At 39.1% G+C, this 18,132-nt stretch overlaps 1 protein-coding gene and 1 non-coding gene across 2 annotated transcripts; both read right to left on the bottom strand.

The window, feature by feature from the left end:
• Positions 1-203: 203 nt before the first annotated feature.
• LOC148566154 (uncharacterized) lies at positions 204-800 on the bottom strand. The gene is made up of 2 exons (XM_088486632.1): positions 750-800; positions 204-671 (listed from the first exon to the last, which is right to left on the bottom strand). The coding sequence occupies exons 1-2, from the start codon at positions 798-800 to the stop codon at positions 204-206; spliced, it is 519 nt and encodes a 172-aa protein (XP_088342758.1).
• Positions 801-5,909: 5,109 nt separating this feature from the next.
• LOC148566153 (small nucleolar RNA R71) lies at positions 5,910-6,017 on the bottom strand. The gene has a single exon (XR_015884638.1). It is a non-coding gene; the product is annotated as a small nucleolar RNA R71 (small nucleolar RNA).
• Between the last annotated feature and the right edge of the window lie 12,115 nt (positions 6,018-18,132).

Genomic DNA, 18,132 nt, shown 5'->3' with positions numbered 1-18,132 from the left:
CTTAATCCAGCTCGAAAGCAATAATCTCCATCTATATACAAAATCAATACTATCCAAACTGACCGAGGTCAGAACACAAAGTAACGAGTTCCAAAATACGAAACAACTAACATCACAATAAGTCTGACCACAACCCGGTCAGCACAAAATAAAAAGTCCGCACCATAACAAAAGTAAATATGTTCGAAACATAAACAACAACATCAAGATGGAGGCGCATTTTCGCCATGCTCCTCCACAGTCCCATCAACCACGAGTTTACCACCAATCACAACCTTAGTGACATCAAGTTGGTCACAATCAAAACCAGGAGATAACAAAGTAATTTGGCTAACAACACGATCAAATCCCGAAGAGAACATCTCCATTCCCTCTTCTTCCAACTCATGAACTCGCGAAGTCAGCTTTCCTTTTGAGATATCACTTTCCATAATCTCGGACTGAAGTAGCCGAACTTGGTCCCTCAAATGAACTACCTCCTCCTCGGATTCCCTCATTTTGGCTGTAGCAGTGGCAAGAGCATCATCCTTCACTTTGGACGAGCTCTCCAGATCAGCAACCCTAGCCTTGTACGACTTCTCTAATTCAGCAACCTTATCCACAGCTAACTGCTGCTCGGCACCGATGAGTTCGGCTGTACGGCCAGCGCACATCAAACGGGCTGCAACAATCTATAACACGAACAGCAAAATAAGAAACGACACAGCAAAAACAGCAAGAAAGGAAAGAACATAAAACAAGAAGATCACCTGAACAAATTTCCCAAGTCCCTCCATGCCAACCCGACGTGTCATAAGCATGTCGCCTGGGTATTGGGACACCTTATCAGACAATTCGGCAAAAGAAAACTGGTCGCTCCACAATGAATGGGAGTTGGTCCCCGGAATGAAACCGTGAAGTTTTTTCTGACGATCGAAAGCAGGCTTAACGCCACCCATAACCTCCTGATCAGCCTCGGAGATGACTTCCAGCGAATTGTCAGTCTCACCCCTTTTTCTCTTATATGATGACTCCGGCTGAGCAATGGACTGAGTAGCCTGCCCCGCATCCTCCTTTGGAATCTCAGAACCTCCGACGCCTCTCTCCTTTTTCTTTTTCAAAAACGACTAGAACCGATTAGGATCAAGACGAGGGACCCGTCCACCTACCAATACACCAAACATATTAGTAAAACCCAACCACGCAAGACACAGTCAATAAAAAATAGAACTTTTACCTATATAAGCCTTTAAACCGTCATTATCACCAGAATCATACAAATTCAAAAGCTCAGGGATAGACAAACACGCCCCGTCAGCAAAACATTCAACCAAATAGTCTAAAAGATAATCCTCTTCCTCACTCCACTCAGTAGCCTCAAGGATTTGAGTCGGTTCAGAACACCAATAAAGGGGGAACTTTTCAATTAGCTCATCGTCCAGATAAAAAGGATACTCAGTTTCCACGGAACGGACCTTAACAAATAAGGATTTGAAATTCTTAAAAGAAGACTTGTAAAGCAGGAAAAGAGAACGACCAGAAAAACTGCTGAGACAAACCCACAACCCCTTACGAACCCCTTTCGACTGAAACAATAAAAAAATAAAGATAAAGAACACGGGAAGGATAGAAACTCCATTAGACACTGAAAGGCACGAAGCAATGGCCAGGAATTTGGATGTAATTGAGACGACGCACAGTTAAGCTGGGTCAACACGTCACACTCGAAGGCAGTAAAAGGAAAACGAATGCGCAACTCGGTCAGACACGGCGTGTACATATAAAAATACTGCCAGTCACCTCTCCTGTCACAAACCCTATCTTCACCAGAACAAGGAAGAAGATCAATCAACAGACCAGAACCACTCCTCACAAAATTTAACCCATCTAAATCCCGCAATGAGTCGACACTGGTATAAGATGAAGAGCGAGTCCTGACGTCGTCATGCACCCAATGATATGGGTCATCCTCCCTAACTTCGATGGCTTTCAACTTTTCTTTCTCTTTTTCTCCCGCCATTTGATGAGCAGATAATTTATACGCTTTTTTGCATTGTTTTTAGTATGTTTTTAGCATGTTCTAGTTAGTTTTTATTATATTTTTATTAGTTTTTATTTAAAATTCACTTTTCTGGACTTTACTATGATTTTGTGTGTTTTTCTGTGATTTCAGGTATTTTCTGGCTGAAATTGAGGGACCTGAGTAAAAATCTGATTTAGAGGCTGAAAAGGACTGCAGATGCTGTTGGATTCTGACCTCCCTGCACTTGAAGTGAATTTTCTGGAGCTACAGAAGCTTAATTGGCGCGCTCTTAATTGCGTTGGAAAGTAGATATCCTGGGCTTTCCAGCAATATATAATAGTCCATACTTTGCCTGAGATTTGATGGCCCAAACCGGCGTTCAAAATCAGCTCAAGAATTCCCAGCGTTAAATGCCGGAACTGGCACCAAAGTGGGAGTTAAATGCCCAAATTGGCACAAAAGCTGGCGTTTAACTCCAGAAAAAGTTTCTACACGAAAATGCTTTAATTCTCAGCCCAAGCACACACCAAGTGGGCCCGAAAGTGGATATTTACGTCATTTACTCATTTTTGTAAACCCTAAGCTACTAGTTCTCTATAAATAGGACCTTTTGCTATTGTATTTGGAGATGAATCTTGGAGTAGTTCTATGCTACCTTAGATCACGTTTTGGGGCTGGCCTCAAGGCCATGCCTAGACCATGTTCTTATGTATTTTCAACGGTGGAGTTTCTACACACCATAGATTAAGGTGTGGAGCTCTGCTGTACCTCGAGTATCAATGCAATTACTATTGTTCTTCTATTCAATTCAGCTTGTTCTTGTTCTAAGATATCACTTGTTCTTCAAATTGATGAATGTGATGATCTGTGACACTCATAATCATTCTCACCTATAAACGTGTGCCTGACAACCCGTTCTACCTTCGATTGAGTGTTTATCTCTTGGATTCCTTAATCAGAATCTTTGTGGTATAAGCTAGAATTGATGGCGGCATTCTTGAGAATCCGGAAGGTCTAAACCTTGTCTGTGATATTCTGAGTAGGATTCAAGGATTGAATGACTGTGATGAGCTTCAAACTCGTGATTGTGGGGCGTTAGTGACAGACGCAAAAGAATCACTGGATTCTATTCCGACATGATCGAGAACTGACAGATGAATAGCCGTGCTGTGACAGAGTGCGTTGAACATTTTCACTGAGAGGACGGGATTGTAGCCACTGACAACGGTGATGCCCAACATACAGCTTTCCATGGAAAGGAGTAAGAAGGATTGGATGAAGACAGTAGGAAAGCAGAGAGACGGAAGGGACAAAGCATCTTCATACGCTTATCTGAAATTCTCACCAATGAATTACATAAGTATCTCTATCTTTATTTTATGTTTTATTTATCTTTTAATCATTCATCATCCATAACCATTTGAATCAGCCTGACTGAGATTTACAAGATGACCATAGCTTGCTTCATACCAACAATCTCCGTAGGATCGACCCTTACTCGCGTAAGGTTTATTACTTGGACGACCCAGTGCACTTGCTGGTTAGTTGTGCGAAGTTGTGATAAAGAGTTGAGATTACAATTGTGCGTACCATGTTGATGGCGCCATTGATGATCACAATTTCGTGCACCAAGTTTTTGGCGCCGTTGCCGGGGATTTTTCGAGTTTGGACAACTGACGGTTCATCTTGTTGTTTAGATTAGGTACTTTTCCTTTTTATTTTTCGAAAAAAAAATTTTCAAAAATACAAAAAGATTTTCTATTTTGTTCTTCAGAGTTTTTAAGAATGAATTCTAGAGTTTCATGATGATCTGTCGAAGTCTGGCTGGCTGCGAAGCTATGTCTAATCTTTTGGACCGAGGTTTCAACTTATCATCACAAGAGCTTGTTGATTTCTATCAATTTTGCTGTTGGGAGCAATGATCTGCTAAAGCTTGGCAGGCCATTGGCCATGTCTAGTGTTTTGGACCGAAGCTTTCTTTGAAAGCTTGGCTGGCTAGTAAGCCATGTCTAATTCCTGGACCGGAGTTTTAGGCTAGCATTGCAATGATTCCTGGAATTCTCATTAAGAATTTTGAACCCTTATTTTTTTTTCTTTTCCACTCAATTTTCGAAAAAAAAAACCACAAAAAAATTTATAAAATCAAAAATAATTTTATGTTTCTTGTTTGAGTCTAGTGTCTAATTTTAAGTTTGGTGTCAACTGCATTCATCTAATTTTCGAAAAATTCATGCATTATGTTCTTCATTAATCTTCAAGTTGTTCTTGATGATTTTCTTGCTCTGATCTTTAAATTCTCTTGTTTAGTGTGTTTTGTTGTTTTTCATATGCATTTTTACATTGTTATAGTCCTTAGTATACAAACATTTAAAGTTTGGTGTCTTGCATGCATTGTTTATTTGATCTTAGTTGCATTTTTATTGATTCCCATCATCAAAAATTCAAAAATATTTTTAAAACTATGTCTTTTCAAGTCAATAATACAGAGAATTGAAGATTCAGAACATATAGCAGAGGAATTATACAGAAAAAGCTGGGCGTTCAAAACGCCCAGTGAAGAAGGAAAACTGGCGTTTAAACGCCAGCCAGGGTACCTGGCTGGGCGTTTAACGCCCAAAAGGGTAGCATTTTGGGCGTTAAACGCCAGAATGGATACCATTCTGGGCGTTTAATGCCAGGATGACACAAGAGGGAAGATTTTGTTTTTAATGCACATTTTTTTTTAGTTTTCAAAATTTTTCAAAATCAAATCTTTTTCAAATCATATCTTTTCAATCATATATTCTCAAAATCAATTTCTTTCCATTTTCAAAAAAATACTTGATAACAATTAATGATTTGATTTAAGAATTTCAAGTATGTTGCCTTTTCTGTTGAGAAAGGTTTAATGTTTGAATCATATCTTTTCTTGTTAGCCAAGTCATTAATTTTAAAAATCAAATCTTTTTAAAATTGTTTTTCAATCATATCTTTTTAAAACCATAACTTTTCAATCATATCTTCTTAATCACATCTTTTTCAAAATTAAATTTTCAATCATATCTTTTTGATTTCTAATTTCAAAATCTTTTTCAAAAAAATCACTTTGTTTCTTTCCCAACTCTAATTTTTTAAAATCATTCTTCAATTTTTCAAAATTATTTCAAAATCTTTTACTTTAATTTCGAAAATTCTTCCCCTCTTCTCACATCTTTCTATTTAAGGACTAACACTCCTCCATTATCAATAATTCGAATTTTATCTCTCTTGATAAGTTCGAATTCTTCTACCTTCTCCTTCTATTCTTCTTTTCCTCTGGCACCTCAAGGAATCTCTATACTGTGACATAGAGGATTCCATACTTTCTTGTTCTCTTCTCTTTCATATGAGCAGGAGCAAAGACAAAGGCATTCCTGTTGAGGCTGACCCTGAACCTGAAAGGACCTTGAAGCGAAAGCTAAGAGAAGCTAAGGCACAACTCTCTGAAGAAGACCTAACAGAAATTTTCAAACTAGAAGAAGATATGGCAGCCGAAAACAACAACAATGCCAACAATGCAAGGAAGGTGCTGGGTGACTTTACTGCACCTACTCCCGACTTCTATGGGAGAAGCATCTATATCCCTGCCATTGGAGCAAACAACTTTGAGCTTAAGCCTCAATTAGTTTCTCTGATGCAACAGAATTGCAAGTTTCATGGACTTCCATTAGAAGATCCTCATCAGTTTTTAGCTGAATTCTTGCAAATCTGTGACACTGTCAAGACCAATGGGGTTGACCCTGAAGTCTACAGACTTATACTTTTTCCTTTTGCTGTAAGAGACAGAGCTAGAATATGGTTGGATTCACAACCTAAGGAAAGCTTGAACTCTTGGGAAAAGCTAGTCAATGCCTTCTTGTCAAAGTTCTTTCCACCTCAAAAATTAAGTAAGCTTAGAGTGGAAGTCCAAACCTTCAGACAGAAGGAAGGTGAATCCCTCTATGAAGCTTGGGAAAGATACAAACAATTAATCAGAAAGTGTCCTTCTGACATGCTTTCTGAATGGAGCATCATAGGTATCTTCTATGATGGTTTATCTGAACTGTCCAAGATGTCATTGGACAGCTCTGCTGGGGGATCTCTTCATCTGAAGAAGACATCTACAAAAGCTCAGGAACTCATTGAAATGGTTGCAAATAACCAATTCATGTATACCTCTGAAAGGAATCCTGTGAATAATGGGACAAGTTAGAAGAAAGGAGTTCTTGAGATTGACACTCTGAATGCCATATTGGCTCAGAATAAAATATTGACTCAGCAAGTCAATATAATTTCTCAAAGTCTGTCTGGAATGCAAGTTGCACCGGGCAATACTAAGGATGCTTCATCTGAAGAAGAAGCTTATGATCCTGAGAACCCATCAATGGAAGAGGTGAATTACATAGGAGAACCCTATGGAAACACCTATAATCCTTCATGGAGAAATCATCCCAATCTCTCATGGAAGGATCAACAGAGGCCTCAACAAGGCTTCAATAACAATAATGGTGGAAGAAACAGGTTTAGCAATGGCAAACCTTTTCCATCATCTTCTCAGCAGCAGGCAGAGAATTCTAAGCAGAGCCACTCTGACTTAGCAGCCATGGTCTCTGATCTAATTAAAACCACTCAGAGTTTCATGACTGAAACAAGGTCTTCCATTAGAAATTTGGAGGCACAAGTGGGTCAGCTGAGCAAGAAAGGTACTGAACTCCCTCCTAGTACTCTTCCAAGCAATACAGAAGAGAACCCAAAAGGAGAGTGCAAGGCCATAAACACAATCAACATGGCAGAATTTGGAGAGGAGGAAGAGGCAGTGATCGCCACTGAGGAAGACCTCAATGGACGTCCACTGGCCTCTAATGAGTTCCCTAATGAGGAACCATGGGAATCTGAGGCTCATACTGAGACCATAGAGATTCCATTGGATTTACTTCTGCCATTCATGAGCTCTGATGAGTATTCTTTCTCTGAAGAGGATGAAGATGTTACTGAAGAGCAAGTTGCTAAGTACCTTGGAGCAATCATAAAGCTAAATGCCAAGCTATTTGGTAATGAGACTTGGGAGGATGAACCTCCATTGCTCATCAAAGAACTGGATGACTTGACTATGCAGAGATTACCTCAAAAGAGACAGGACCCTGGAAAGTTCTCAATCCCTTGTACCATAGGTACCATGACCTTTGAGAAGGCTTTGTGTGACCTAGGGTCAAGTGTAAACCTCATGCCTCTCTCTGTAATGGAGAAGCTAGGGATCCTTGAGGTACAAGCTGCAAGAATCTCACTAGAGATGGCAGACAATTCAAGAAAACAAGCTTATGGACTTGTAGAGGATGTCTTGGTAAAGGTTGGAGACCACTACATCCCTGCTGATTTCATAGTCCTAGAGACTGGGAAGTGCATGGATGAATCCATCATCCTTGGCAGACCCTTCCTAGCCACAGCAAAGGCTGTGATTGATGTTGACAGAGGAGAATTGATCATTCAAGTGAATGAAGAATCCCTTGTGTTTAAGGCTCAACGATATCCCTCTGTAACCATGGAGAGGAAGCATGAAGAGCTTCTCTCAAAACAAAGTCAAACAGAGCCCCCACAATCAAACTCTAAGTTTGGTGTTGGGAGGCCACAACCAAACTCTAAGTTTGGTGTTGAACCCCCACATTCAAACTCTAAGTTTGGTGTTGGGAGGTTCCAACATTGCTCTGAGTATCTGTGAGGCTCCATGAGAGCCCACTGTCAAGCTACTGACATTAAAGAAGCGCTTGTTGGGAGGCAACCCAATTCTATTATATTTATTTATTTTCTATTGCTGTTTTATGTTTTTTGTAGGTTGATGATCATTTGAAGTCACAAAAACAATTGAAAAAGCAAAAACAGAATGAAAAATAGAGAAAAAAATAGCACACCCTGGAGGAAAAGCCTGCTGGCGTTTAAACGCCAGTAAGGCCAGCAAATGGGCGTTAAACGCCCAGTCTAGCACCATTCTGGGCGTTTAACGCCAGAAAGGGGCACCAGACTGGCGTTTAACGCCAGGAATGGGCAAGGAGCTGGCGTTAAACGCCAGAAAAGGGCAGCAGCCCGGCGTTTAACGCCAGAATTGGCAGAAAGGGCGTTTTTGCACGCCACTTGGTGTAGGGATGAGCTATCCTTGACACCTCAGGATCTGTGGACCCCACAGGATCCCCACCTACCCCACCACTCTCTCTCTTCTTCATCCATTCACCAATCACCTCAATACCTCTTCCCTAAAAACCCCTCACATATCAAATCCCACCATTCTCTTCACCACTCACATCCATCCTTCATAAAACCCCACCTACCTCACCATCCAAATTCAAACCACTTTCCCTCCCAAACCCACCCATAATGGCCGAACCCTACCCCTCACTCTACCCCTATATAAACCCATCTTCACTCCTTCATTTTCACACAACCTCAACACCACTTCTCCCCCTTGGCCGAACCACAAAGCCTCCTCCATCTCCTCCATTTTCTTCTTCTTCTACTCTTTTCTTTCTTCTTTTGCTCGAGGACGAGCAAACCTTTTAAGTTTGGTGTGGTAAAAGCATTGCTTTTTGTTTTTCCATAACCATTTATGGCACCTAAGGCCGGAGAAACCTCTAGAAAGAGGAAAGGGAAGGCAAAATCTTCCACCTCCGAGTCATGTGAGATGGAGAGATTCCTCTCAAGGGTGCATCAAGACCACTTCTATGAAGTTGTGGCCATGAAGAAGGTGATCCCCGAGGTCCCTTTTAAACTCAAAAAGAGTGAATATCCAGAGATCCGACATGAGATCCGAAAAAGAGGTTGGGAAGTTCTCACCAACCCCATTCAACAAGTCGGGATCTTAATGGTGCAAGAGTTCTATGCCAATGCATGGATCACCAAGAACCATGATCAAAGTATTGGCTTACAATGGTTCGGGGGAAACGCTTAGACTTTAGTCCGAAAAATGTAAGGTTGGCATTCAACTTGCCCATGATGCAAGGAGATGAACACCCCTACACTAGAAGGGTCAACTTTGATCAAAGGTTGGACCAAGTCCTCATAGACATTTGTGAAGAGGGCGCTCAATGGAAGAGAGATTCAAGAGGAAAGCTGGTTCACTTAAGAAGGCATGACCTCAAGCCCGTGGCTAGGGGATGGTTGGAGTTTATCCAACGTTCAATCATTCCCACTAGCAACCGGTCCGAAGCTACTATAGACCGGGCCATCATGATTCATAGCATCATGATTGGAGAGGAAGTAGAAGTTCATGAGGTTATATCCCAAGAACTCTATAAGGTGGCGGACAAGTCCTCTACCTCGGCAAGGTTAGCCTTCCCTCATCTCATTTATCACCTCTGTAATTCAGTTGGAATTAACATAGAGGGAGACATCCTCATTGATGAGGACAAGCCCATCACTAAGAAAAGGATGGAGCAAACAAGAGATCCCACTCATAGACATGAGCATGAGGAAATTCCTCATCATGAAATCCCTGAGATGCCTCAAGGGATGCACTTTCTCCCACAAAACTATTGGGAGCAAATCAACACCTCCCTAGGAGAATTGAGTTCTAACATGGGACAACTAAGGGTGGAGCACCAAGAGCATTCCATCCTCCTCCATGAAATTAAAGAAGATCAAAGAATCATGAGAGAGGAGCAACAAAGGCAAGGAAGAGACATTGAGGAGCTCAAGAAATCCATAAGATCTTCAAGAGGAAGAACAAGCCGCCATCACTAAGGTGGACCCGTTCTTTAATCTCCTTGTTCTTTACTTTCCTATTTTTCGAATTTTTTATGCTTATGTTTATCTATGTTTGTGTCTTATGATCATTAGTGTCTAAGTGTCTATGCCTTAAAGCTATGAAAATGAATCCATCACCTTTCTTAAATGAAAAATATTTTTGATTGAAAAAGAAAAAGAAGTGCATGAATTTCAAATTTTAAAACAGTTTAATTATGTTGATGTAGTGGCAATGCTATTGTTTTTCTGAATGAATGCTTGAACAGTGCATATTTTTGAATTTGATTGTTTATGAATGTTAAAAATTGTTGGCTCTTGAAAGAATGAAAGGAAAAGAAGAAATGTTATCTGATGATCTGAAAAATCATAAAATTGATTCTTGAAGCAAGAAAAAGCAGTGAAAAGCTTGCAGAAAAAAAAAAGAGGCGAAAAAAAAAGAAGAGAAAAGAAAAAGAAAGAAAAAGAAAAGCAAGCAGAAAAAGCCAATACCCCTTTAAACCAAAAGGCAAGGGTGATAAAAAGGATCCAAGGCTTTGAGCATCAGTGGATAGGAGGGCCCACAGGAATAAAATCCTAGCCTAAGCGGCTAAACCAAGTTGTCCCTAACCATGTGCTTGTGGCGTGAAGGTGTCAAGTGAAAACTTGAGACTGAGCGGTTAAAGTCGAGGTCCAAAGCAAAAAGAAGAGTGTGCTTAAGAACCCTGGACACCTCTAATTGGGGACTCTAGCAAAGCTGAGTCACAATCTGAAAAGGTTCACCCAGTTATGTGTCTGTGGCATTTATGTTTCCGGTGGTAATACTGGAAAACAAAGTGCTTAGGGCCACGGCCAAGACTCATAAAGTAGCTGTGTTCAAGAATCAACATACTTAACTAGGAGAGTCAGTAACACTATCTGGATTCTGAGTTCCTATAGATGCCAATCATTCTGAACTTCAAAGGATTAAGTGAGATGCCAAAACTGTTCAGAAGCAAAAAGCTAAAAGCCCCGCTCATCTAATTAATACTGATCTTCATAGATATTTTTGGAATTCATTGTATATTCTCTTCTTTTTATTTTATTTTCAGTTGCTTGGGGACAAGCAACAATTTAAGTTTGGTGTTGTGATGAGCGGATAATTTATACGCTTTTTGGCATTGTTTTTAGTATGTTTTTAGCATGTTCTAGTTAGTTTTTATTATATTTTTATTAGTTTTTATTTAAAATTCACTTTTCTGGACTTTACTATGAGTTTGTGTGTTTTTCTGTGATTTCAGGTATTTTCTGGCTGAAATTGAGGGACCTGAGCAAAAATCTAATTCAGAGGCTGAAAAGGACTGCAGATGCTGTTGGATTCTGACCTCCTGCACTCGAAGTGGATTTTCTGGAGCTACAGAAGCCCAATTGGCGCGCTCTTAATTGCGTTGGAAAGTAGACATCCTGGGCTTTCCATCAATATATAATAGTCCATACTTTGCCTGAGATTTGATGGCCCAAACTGGCGTTCAAAGTCAGCTCAAGAATTCCCAGCGTTAAACGCCGGAACTGGCACCAAAGTGGGAGTTAAACACCCAAACTGGCACAAAAGCTGGCGTTTAACTCCAGAAAAAGTCTCTACACGAAAATTCTTTAATGCTCAGCCCAAGCACACACCAAGTGGGCCCGGAAGTGGATATTTACGTCATTTACTCATTTTTGTAAACCCTAAGCTACTAGTTCTCTATAAATAAGACATTTTGCTATTGTATTTGGAGACGAATCTTGGAGTAGTTCTATGCTACCTTAGATCATGTTTTGGGGCTGGCCTCATGGCCATGCCTAGACCATGTTCTTATGTATTTTCAACGGTGGAGTTTCTACACACCATAGATTAAGGTGTGGAGCTCTGCTGTACCTCGAGTATCAATGCAATTACTATTGTTCTTCTATTCAATTCAGCTTGTTCTTGTTCTAAGATATCACTTGTTCTTCAACTTGATGAATGTGATGATCCGTGACACTCATCATCATTCTCACCTATGAACGTGTGCCTGACAACCACCTCCGTTCTACCTTCGATTGAGTGTTTATCTCTTGGATTCCTTAATCAGAATCTTCGTGGTATAAGCTAGAATTGATGGCGGCATTCTTGAGAATCCGAAAGGTCTAAACCTTGTCTGTGGTATTCTGAGTAGGATTCAAGAATTGAATGACTGTGACGAGCTTCAAACTCGTGATTGTGGGGCGTTAGTGACAGACGCAAAAGAATCACTGGATTCTATTCCGACATGATCGAGAACCGACAGATGAATAGCCGTGCTGTGACAGAGTGCGTTGAACATTTTTACTGAGAGGACAGGATTGTAGCCACTGACAACGGTGATGCCCAACATAGAGCTTGCCATGGAAAAGGAGTAAGAAGGATTGGATGAAGACAGTAGGAAAGCAGAGAGACGGAAGGGACAAAGCATCTTCATACGCTTATCTGAAATTCTCACCAATGAATTACATAAGTATCTCTATCTTTATTTTATGTTTTATTTATCTTTTAATCATTCATCATCCATAACCATTTGAATCCGCCTGACTGAGATTTACAAGATGACCATAGCTTGCTTCATACCAACAATCTCCATGGGATCGACCCTTACTCGCGTAAGGTTTATTACTTGGACGACCCAGTGCATTTGCTGGTTAGTTGTGCGAAGTTGTGATAAAGAGTTGAGATTACAATTGTGCATACCATGTTGATGGCGCCATTGATGATCACAATTTCGTGCACCACCATTATAGAAAGAAGAAACGAAAAGGGATAAACTAGAAAAGAGGAACTATCCTTTGGAAGTCATGGTCAGTCAAACAGGAAGAAAGAATTTCGAAGAGAGTAGAATATCGAAAAGTGCAGCAGAAATTAAGACAGCCCACTAACTTAGTGGGCAAATTAAGAAATATAACCGTTCTAAAACCTCGAAGACCCAAAACGCCAAAAAGGGGGTAATTAATGAAGCACGATTCACCACACTTTCTTGAAAATAAAAACTTCCCACCAAAACCATTACGCTTCTATTTTTCTGGCTCAAGAAAAAGCCTAAAAATACAAAATACAAATTCCGAGAACACACAAAACAAAAAACCTTGCCCGTCAACTGACGTCTACGGACAAGCTTGGGGGCTATGACGTGTACCCCTCAAATATCGGCAATCACCCTCTCCTCTAACCGACCAAATATCTCAGCCCTGAACAAACCCCAACCATAACTCAGTCAAAGTCACATGTAAGTCAGAACTTATCTTCGGCCCGTTACTAACAGACGAACACCACCGAGAATATCGCAACAAACCCAAAAGAACAAAACCCCCGCTCACCTATAAAACGGAACCAGGCAAACTCAAAGTCCCAGGTTACGAGACACTCTCACTTTTACTTACTCATCTCATCTCGAATACTTTTTTAACTTGAGCGTCGGAGTGCTCTTTGCAGGTGCTCCCACCGCCGTGTTTCATCAGAGCCGAGGATAACTCCAAGCATACCCTCGAGGCGACCTATAGCTCCTCCCTGAGACGGACAGCCTCGCTTGAAGACATACACCTCGGCTGAAGTTGAACGGAACATAAGGTATATTCAAAATCTGAGTAAAATGTAATTTGTGTTGTTTTTAGTTGTATATAATTTGGAATACTTAATGGTAATTATGATTTGTGATGAATAGCATTTTTTATTTTATTATGTTAAAACTTATTATGTATTTATTATTTATGTACATTTTGATTTTCTTTAATTATAGACAAATTATTATGTAAAATTATAAAATTTTAAATTTTATTAATCTTAAAATAATTAAATTTAAAAATTTAAAATTATATAATAAATTTTTAATAATCTTATTTTATATTTAATTAAATCCGTCAACTAGGCTTTAACTCTATTTGAACGATTGAACCAATCAGTTTTTTTGTTCAACCTTCCAAATTTGTACATCCTTAACTCAACCTTACACCAAACGCTCACAATTTTGTATATTCGTAATATAAAAATATTGGGTTATGAGAAAGAGTTGGTGAATTTTGTCATAAGATTTTTATTTTTCTGTGGCCATGGATTTTTTTTTCCTTGGAAGAGCCATTTTGTCAAATTCGAATTTTTTAATAGCGAAAATTGTCATCTGCCCTTATATGCTATTTTTTTGTGACTTACCCTTGTATGCATTTGTTACCCTTCTGCTAATTTTTAACTTTTTATTGGATAACTCATTCAGCAAGTTGAGTTTCTGGTCTACATGAGTATGATAATTTTTGTCACTGATTCTTTTGGTCGGACATTTCCTTTTTTGACAGATGGTTGGATGCTTTTAGATGTGAAATAAGTTTATAACTGGGCAGACTGCTAGGCCTGTTAAGCAACAAGACCCATTTTTTGTACAGTATTGTAATTTTCAACGTTTGAAATATATTTATCTAGGGAAATAAATGACTAAGATAAATTCTAAGCCCAACAAAAAAAATCTATAGAAAATGAAGAAAATATTGGTATTTGATTGAAGAAAATATATGGTATTAGTGTGGAGAATTTGTTACGGAAATATTTAGATGCTGCTTGTTAGCAGTAACAACAAGCAAGCTTGAAGAAGCACAAGTGGCAAACCAGCATTCAGTTAGAAAATTAGTTACAATCAGAATCTTCCAGAAGAAGTTAGTTAGGCCTTAGTTAACCAAATCAAGTTACCCACCAACTGTATATATATATCTGTAGAACTTGTAAAATGACTCAGGCTAATTCATTTTCTCTGAAGAAATCCTAATCAGTTTTTCTCTCTTCTCTGTTTGCTTTTCTCTCTGCACTTCTTCACTTCTCTGTTCCTTCTTCACTTTCTTTCACTTCAACCTTAATACCTTCACATGGTATCAGAGCTTGCTGATCCATGGAGCACACACCTCAGTTCACCACCAGTGCTTCTGCAAGTGCACCAAATCAAAACGCATTCGCTGCCTTTGCTGCAATCAAGCTCAACAAAAACAACCACAACGCATGGAAAAAGCAAGCCCTTGCGTGCATCAAGGTCAACAAATTGCAGAGCCACCTCAATCCTTCGAAGATTCCAGCAAGATTCAGTTCAGAGTTAAATCGAGTTAATGGAATTGAAAATCAAGAATATGAAGAGTGGGAAATTCATGATCAATGGCTGGTTGCCTGGCTAATTGCATCTATGGAACCAAGCTTTGTAAACCGAGTGATAGAATGTGAGTATGCTTACCAGATCTGGTTCACATTAGAAGAGTACTTTGCGGCAAGAGTGAAAACAAGAATCAAGCAACTGAAAACGCAGCTGAGGACACTCAAGAAGCATGGCTCAACAGTAACATAATATATGGCAAAGATCAACCAGGTGGCAGATTCACTGAAAGCATTGGGAGCTCCACTCTCAAGGGAAGATTACATTGAAGCATCCTTGGCAGGACTTGGTGAAGAATACAATACATTTGTCACTGTTACAACAGCAAGAATAGATCACACCACTGAAAGTGAACTTGAAACACAACTCTTAACTCAAGAAGAGCTAATTGAAAGATTCAGAAAGACAGAACTAGGAGCAATGCAAGTAAATGTAGCTCAAAGCAATGAAGAAATTCAAGAAAACTCTCAAAGAAGAAGCTATAGCAACTACAACAACAGAGGCGGCTTTCGAGGGTCCAGAGGCAGAGGACCGTACAGAGGAGGAGGCAGCCATTCCTCCTGGTGGCAAGGAAGCAGACCGCAGTGCCAACTCTGTGGCAAGATTGGACACATAGTCATTCAGTGCTATCACCGCTTCGACTAAGATTTTATGAACCCTCATCTTCAACCTCTAAACACAACTCAACTCCCATCCTTTGCCTTCCACAACAACAATTCCAACTCAAGAACCACTCAGCAGCAACAACAATCTCAAAATGCAGCACAACCGGTTTCTCCAAATCCGCAGGCTCTCCTTACTGTCCCCTCAGCAATGCCAGACACAGCATGGTACCCTGATTCGGGAGCCTCTCACTACTGCACCTATGATGCACGGAACCTAGCCACAGGAACCAGTTATGATGGCACAGAATAGGTCTTTGGAGGTAATGGTCAAGGTATAAAAATTAAGCATATTGGAAGTACATTTATGCATGCATCATTATCAAACAAACCCTTCCAATTACAGAATTTACTCCATGTCCCTGCCATATCTAAAAACCTAATAAGTGTAGCCAAATTTGCATTAGACAACTATGTCTACTTTGAATTCTGGCCTTACTTGTGCTATGTAAAATGCCAGATATCCAAGAAAGTCCTCCTCCAAGGACTGCTTAAGGATAGACTGTACATGTTTGAGGGAGTTCAAATCACTCCAAAAACTCCTAGCCTCAATAATCATAGTATAGCCAACTCAACCTGCTACCACACAAATACCAACCTTAATCCACCCTTATATCACACCCCACACACCAAACCAAATGAAGCCACACACCTCCCTGCCACCTACCCTTCCACAGCACAGCTCCCTGTGATGCGTGAGCATCTTTTCTATCTTTTCCTAGTGAATTTGTATCTAATTTGTTGAGTTTAATTAAGAATTAATTATATTTTAGCCACTATGGATGCTATTTTGAGTTTCGTGCAATTTTATTTATTTTATGTAGCATTCGAATGGATTTGATGAAGTTTCTGCAGAGAAAGAGAAAAAACCAAGGAGATGGCAGCGAGGAGCGACGCGCACGCGTGACTGACGCGTGGGCGTGATCTGGAAGTATCCATGGCGACGCGTACCCGTGACTGACGCGTTCGCGTGATTTGAAGATTTGCTCAGCAACGCGTCCGCGTGATCGACATGTCCACGTGACTCGCGAAAAAGATCATCGACGCGTATGCGTTACTGGCGCGTACGCGTGACATGCGCCACGTGCAGAAAAATGCAGAAAATGCTGGGGGCGATTTCTGGGCTGTTTTGACCCAGTTTTCAGCCCAGAAAATACAGATTAGAAGCTGCAGAATGGACGAAACAAGTGGTCCCCATCCATCCATTGAAGACTTGATTATTTAAATTAATTCAAATTTAAATTCAAATCTTAAATTAGGAAAAGATATTATTTTAATTTTTAGTTTTAGATATTAGATTTTAAATTATTAGGATTAGTTATAAAAGGGAGAAGAAACCTCTCTTTTGAGAGAGGTCCTGAGGAGGATCCCAATCCATCTCAATTTACAATCCTTATTTTCTCTGAACCATGAGCAACTAAACCTCCACTGTTAAGGTTAGGAGCTCTGTCTATTTCTATGGATTAATTTTATTGCTTTTTCTACTTTAATTTATGTATGGATTTATAATTTAAGAATTGTTTTCGCTCTTTGTTTTATGAATTTGGGTGGAACGGAAGTATGACCCTTTTTCTATTTGAGTTCTTGTAAAACTTGGAAAAGCTCTTTACTTAAACAACAACTTGAAAACATATTCTCCTAAATTTTAATTATCTGGATTTAACGGGATACGTGACATATAATCCTTTTATTTTTGGATAATTAGAATTTTTGTGGCATACAAACTGGAATTTGATAATCACCCTCTAATTGGAATTAATTGACCAAGGAATTGGCTGTTGATGAATTTTAGAGAAGACTAGAAAGGTCTAAGGAATTAGGGTCTAGTCACATATAGTTTGCCATAAATTAAATCCTACATGATTAAAATAGTTAGTAAGAAAAGTTAATCCGGAAGAATAGATAACTCTGAAACCTTAACTGTTTTCTCAATATTTGATTTCCAATTTATTTACGTGTCTATCTTTTGATATTCTGAGTTACTTCTCAAACCTTTTGAACATCTCAAAACCATTTTCTGCTTGCCTAACTAAGTAAATCATTTAACCACTGTTGCTTAGTCCATCAATCCTCGTAGGATTGACCCTTACTCACGTAAGGTATTACTTGGTACGACCCGATGCACTTGCCGGTAAGTTAGTGGGTTACAAATTCCGCACCAAGTTTTTGGCATCGTTACCGGAGATTGACTGTGATTAACAACTATTAGTTGCTTGATTGCTTAGATTAGACGTTTTGATTTTAATTAGTTTTATTTTATTATTATTAATTTTTATTTTTTATTTTGTTTAATTCCCGTAAATTTTTTTTATTTCCTTCCTTTGTTCTTTCGTTAGCACCCTCTTCCCCTGTTTCGTTTTCTTTTTTTATTATTTAATAAATAAAAAAATAAAAATAAATAATATATATATATATATATATATATATATTTACATTAGTATTAATAAATTTTGTTTTTAGTTTTTGAAAGTAAGTTTGGTGTTACCCAGTTGATTTTATTTTAGTTTTTCTGTTTATTTTTCTTTTTAATTTTTGACATTTTTTTATTTAATTTTAGTTTTTAATTTCGAAATTTTTATTTATTTATTTATTTAGTATTTTTATTTCATTA

Source organism: Arachis ipaensis, chromosome B5 (genome assembly GCF_059453495.1).
Source record: "Arachis ipaensis isolate K30076 ecotype BB chromosome B5, ASM5945349v1, whole genome shotgun sequence".
NCBI lineage: Eukaryota > Viridiplantae > Streptophyta > Magnoliopsida > Fabales > Fabaceae > Arachis > Arachis ipaensis.
The sequence above is the reverse complement of the archived record's forward strand: the minus strand, read 5'-3'. Positions and strand labels throughout refer to the sequence as shown.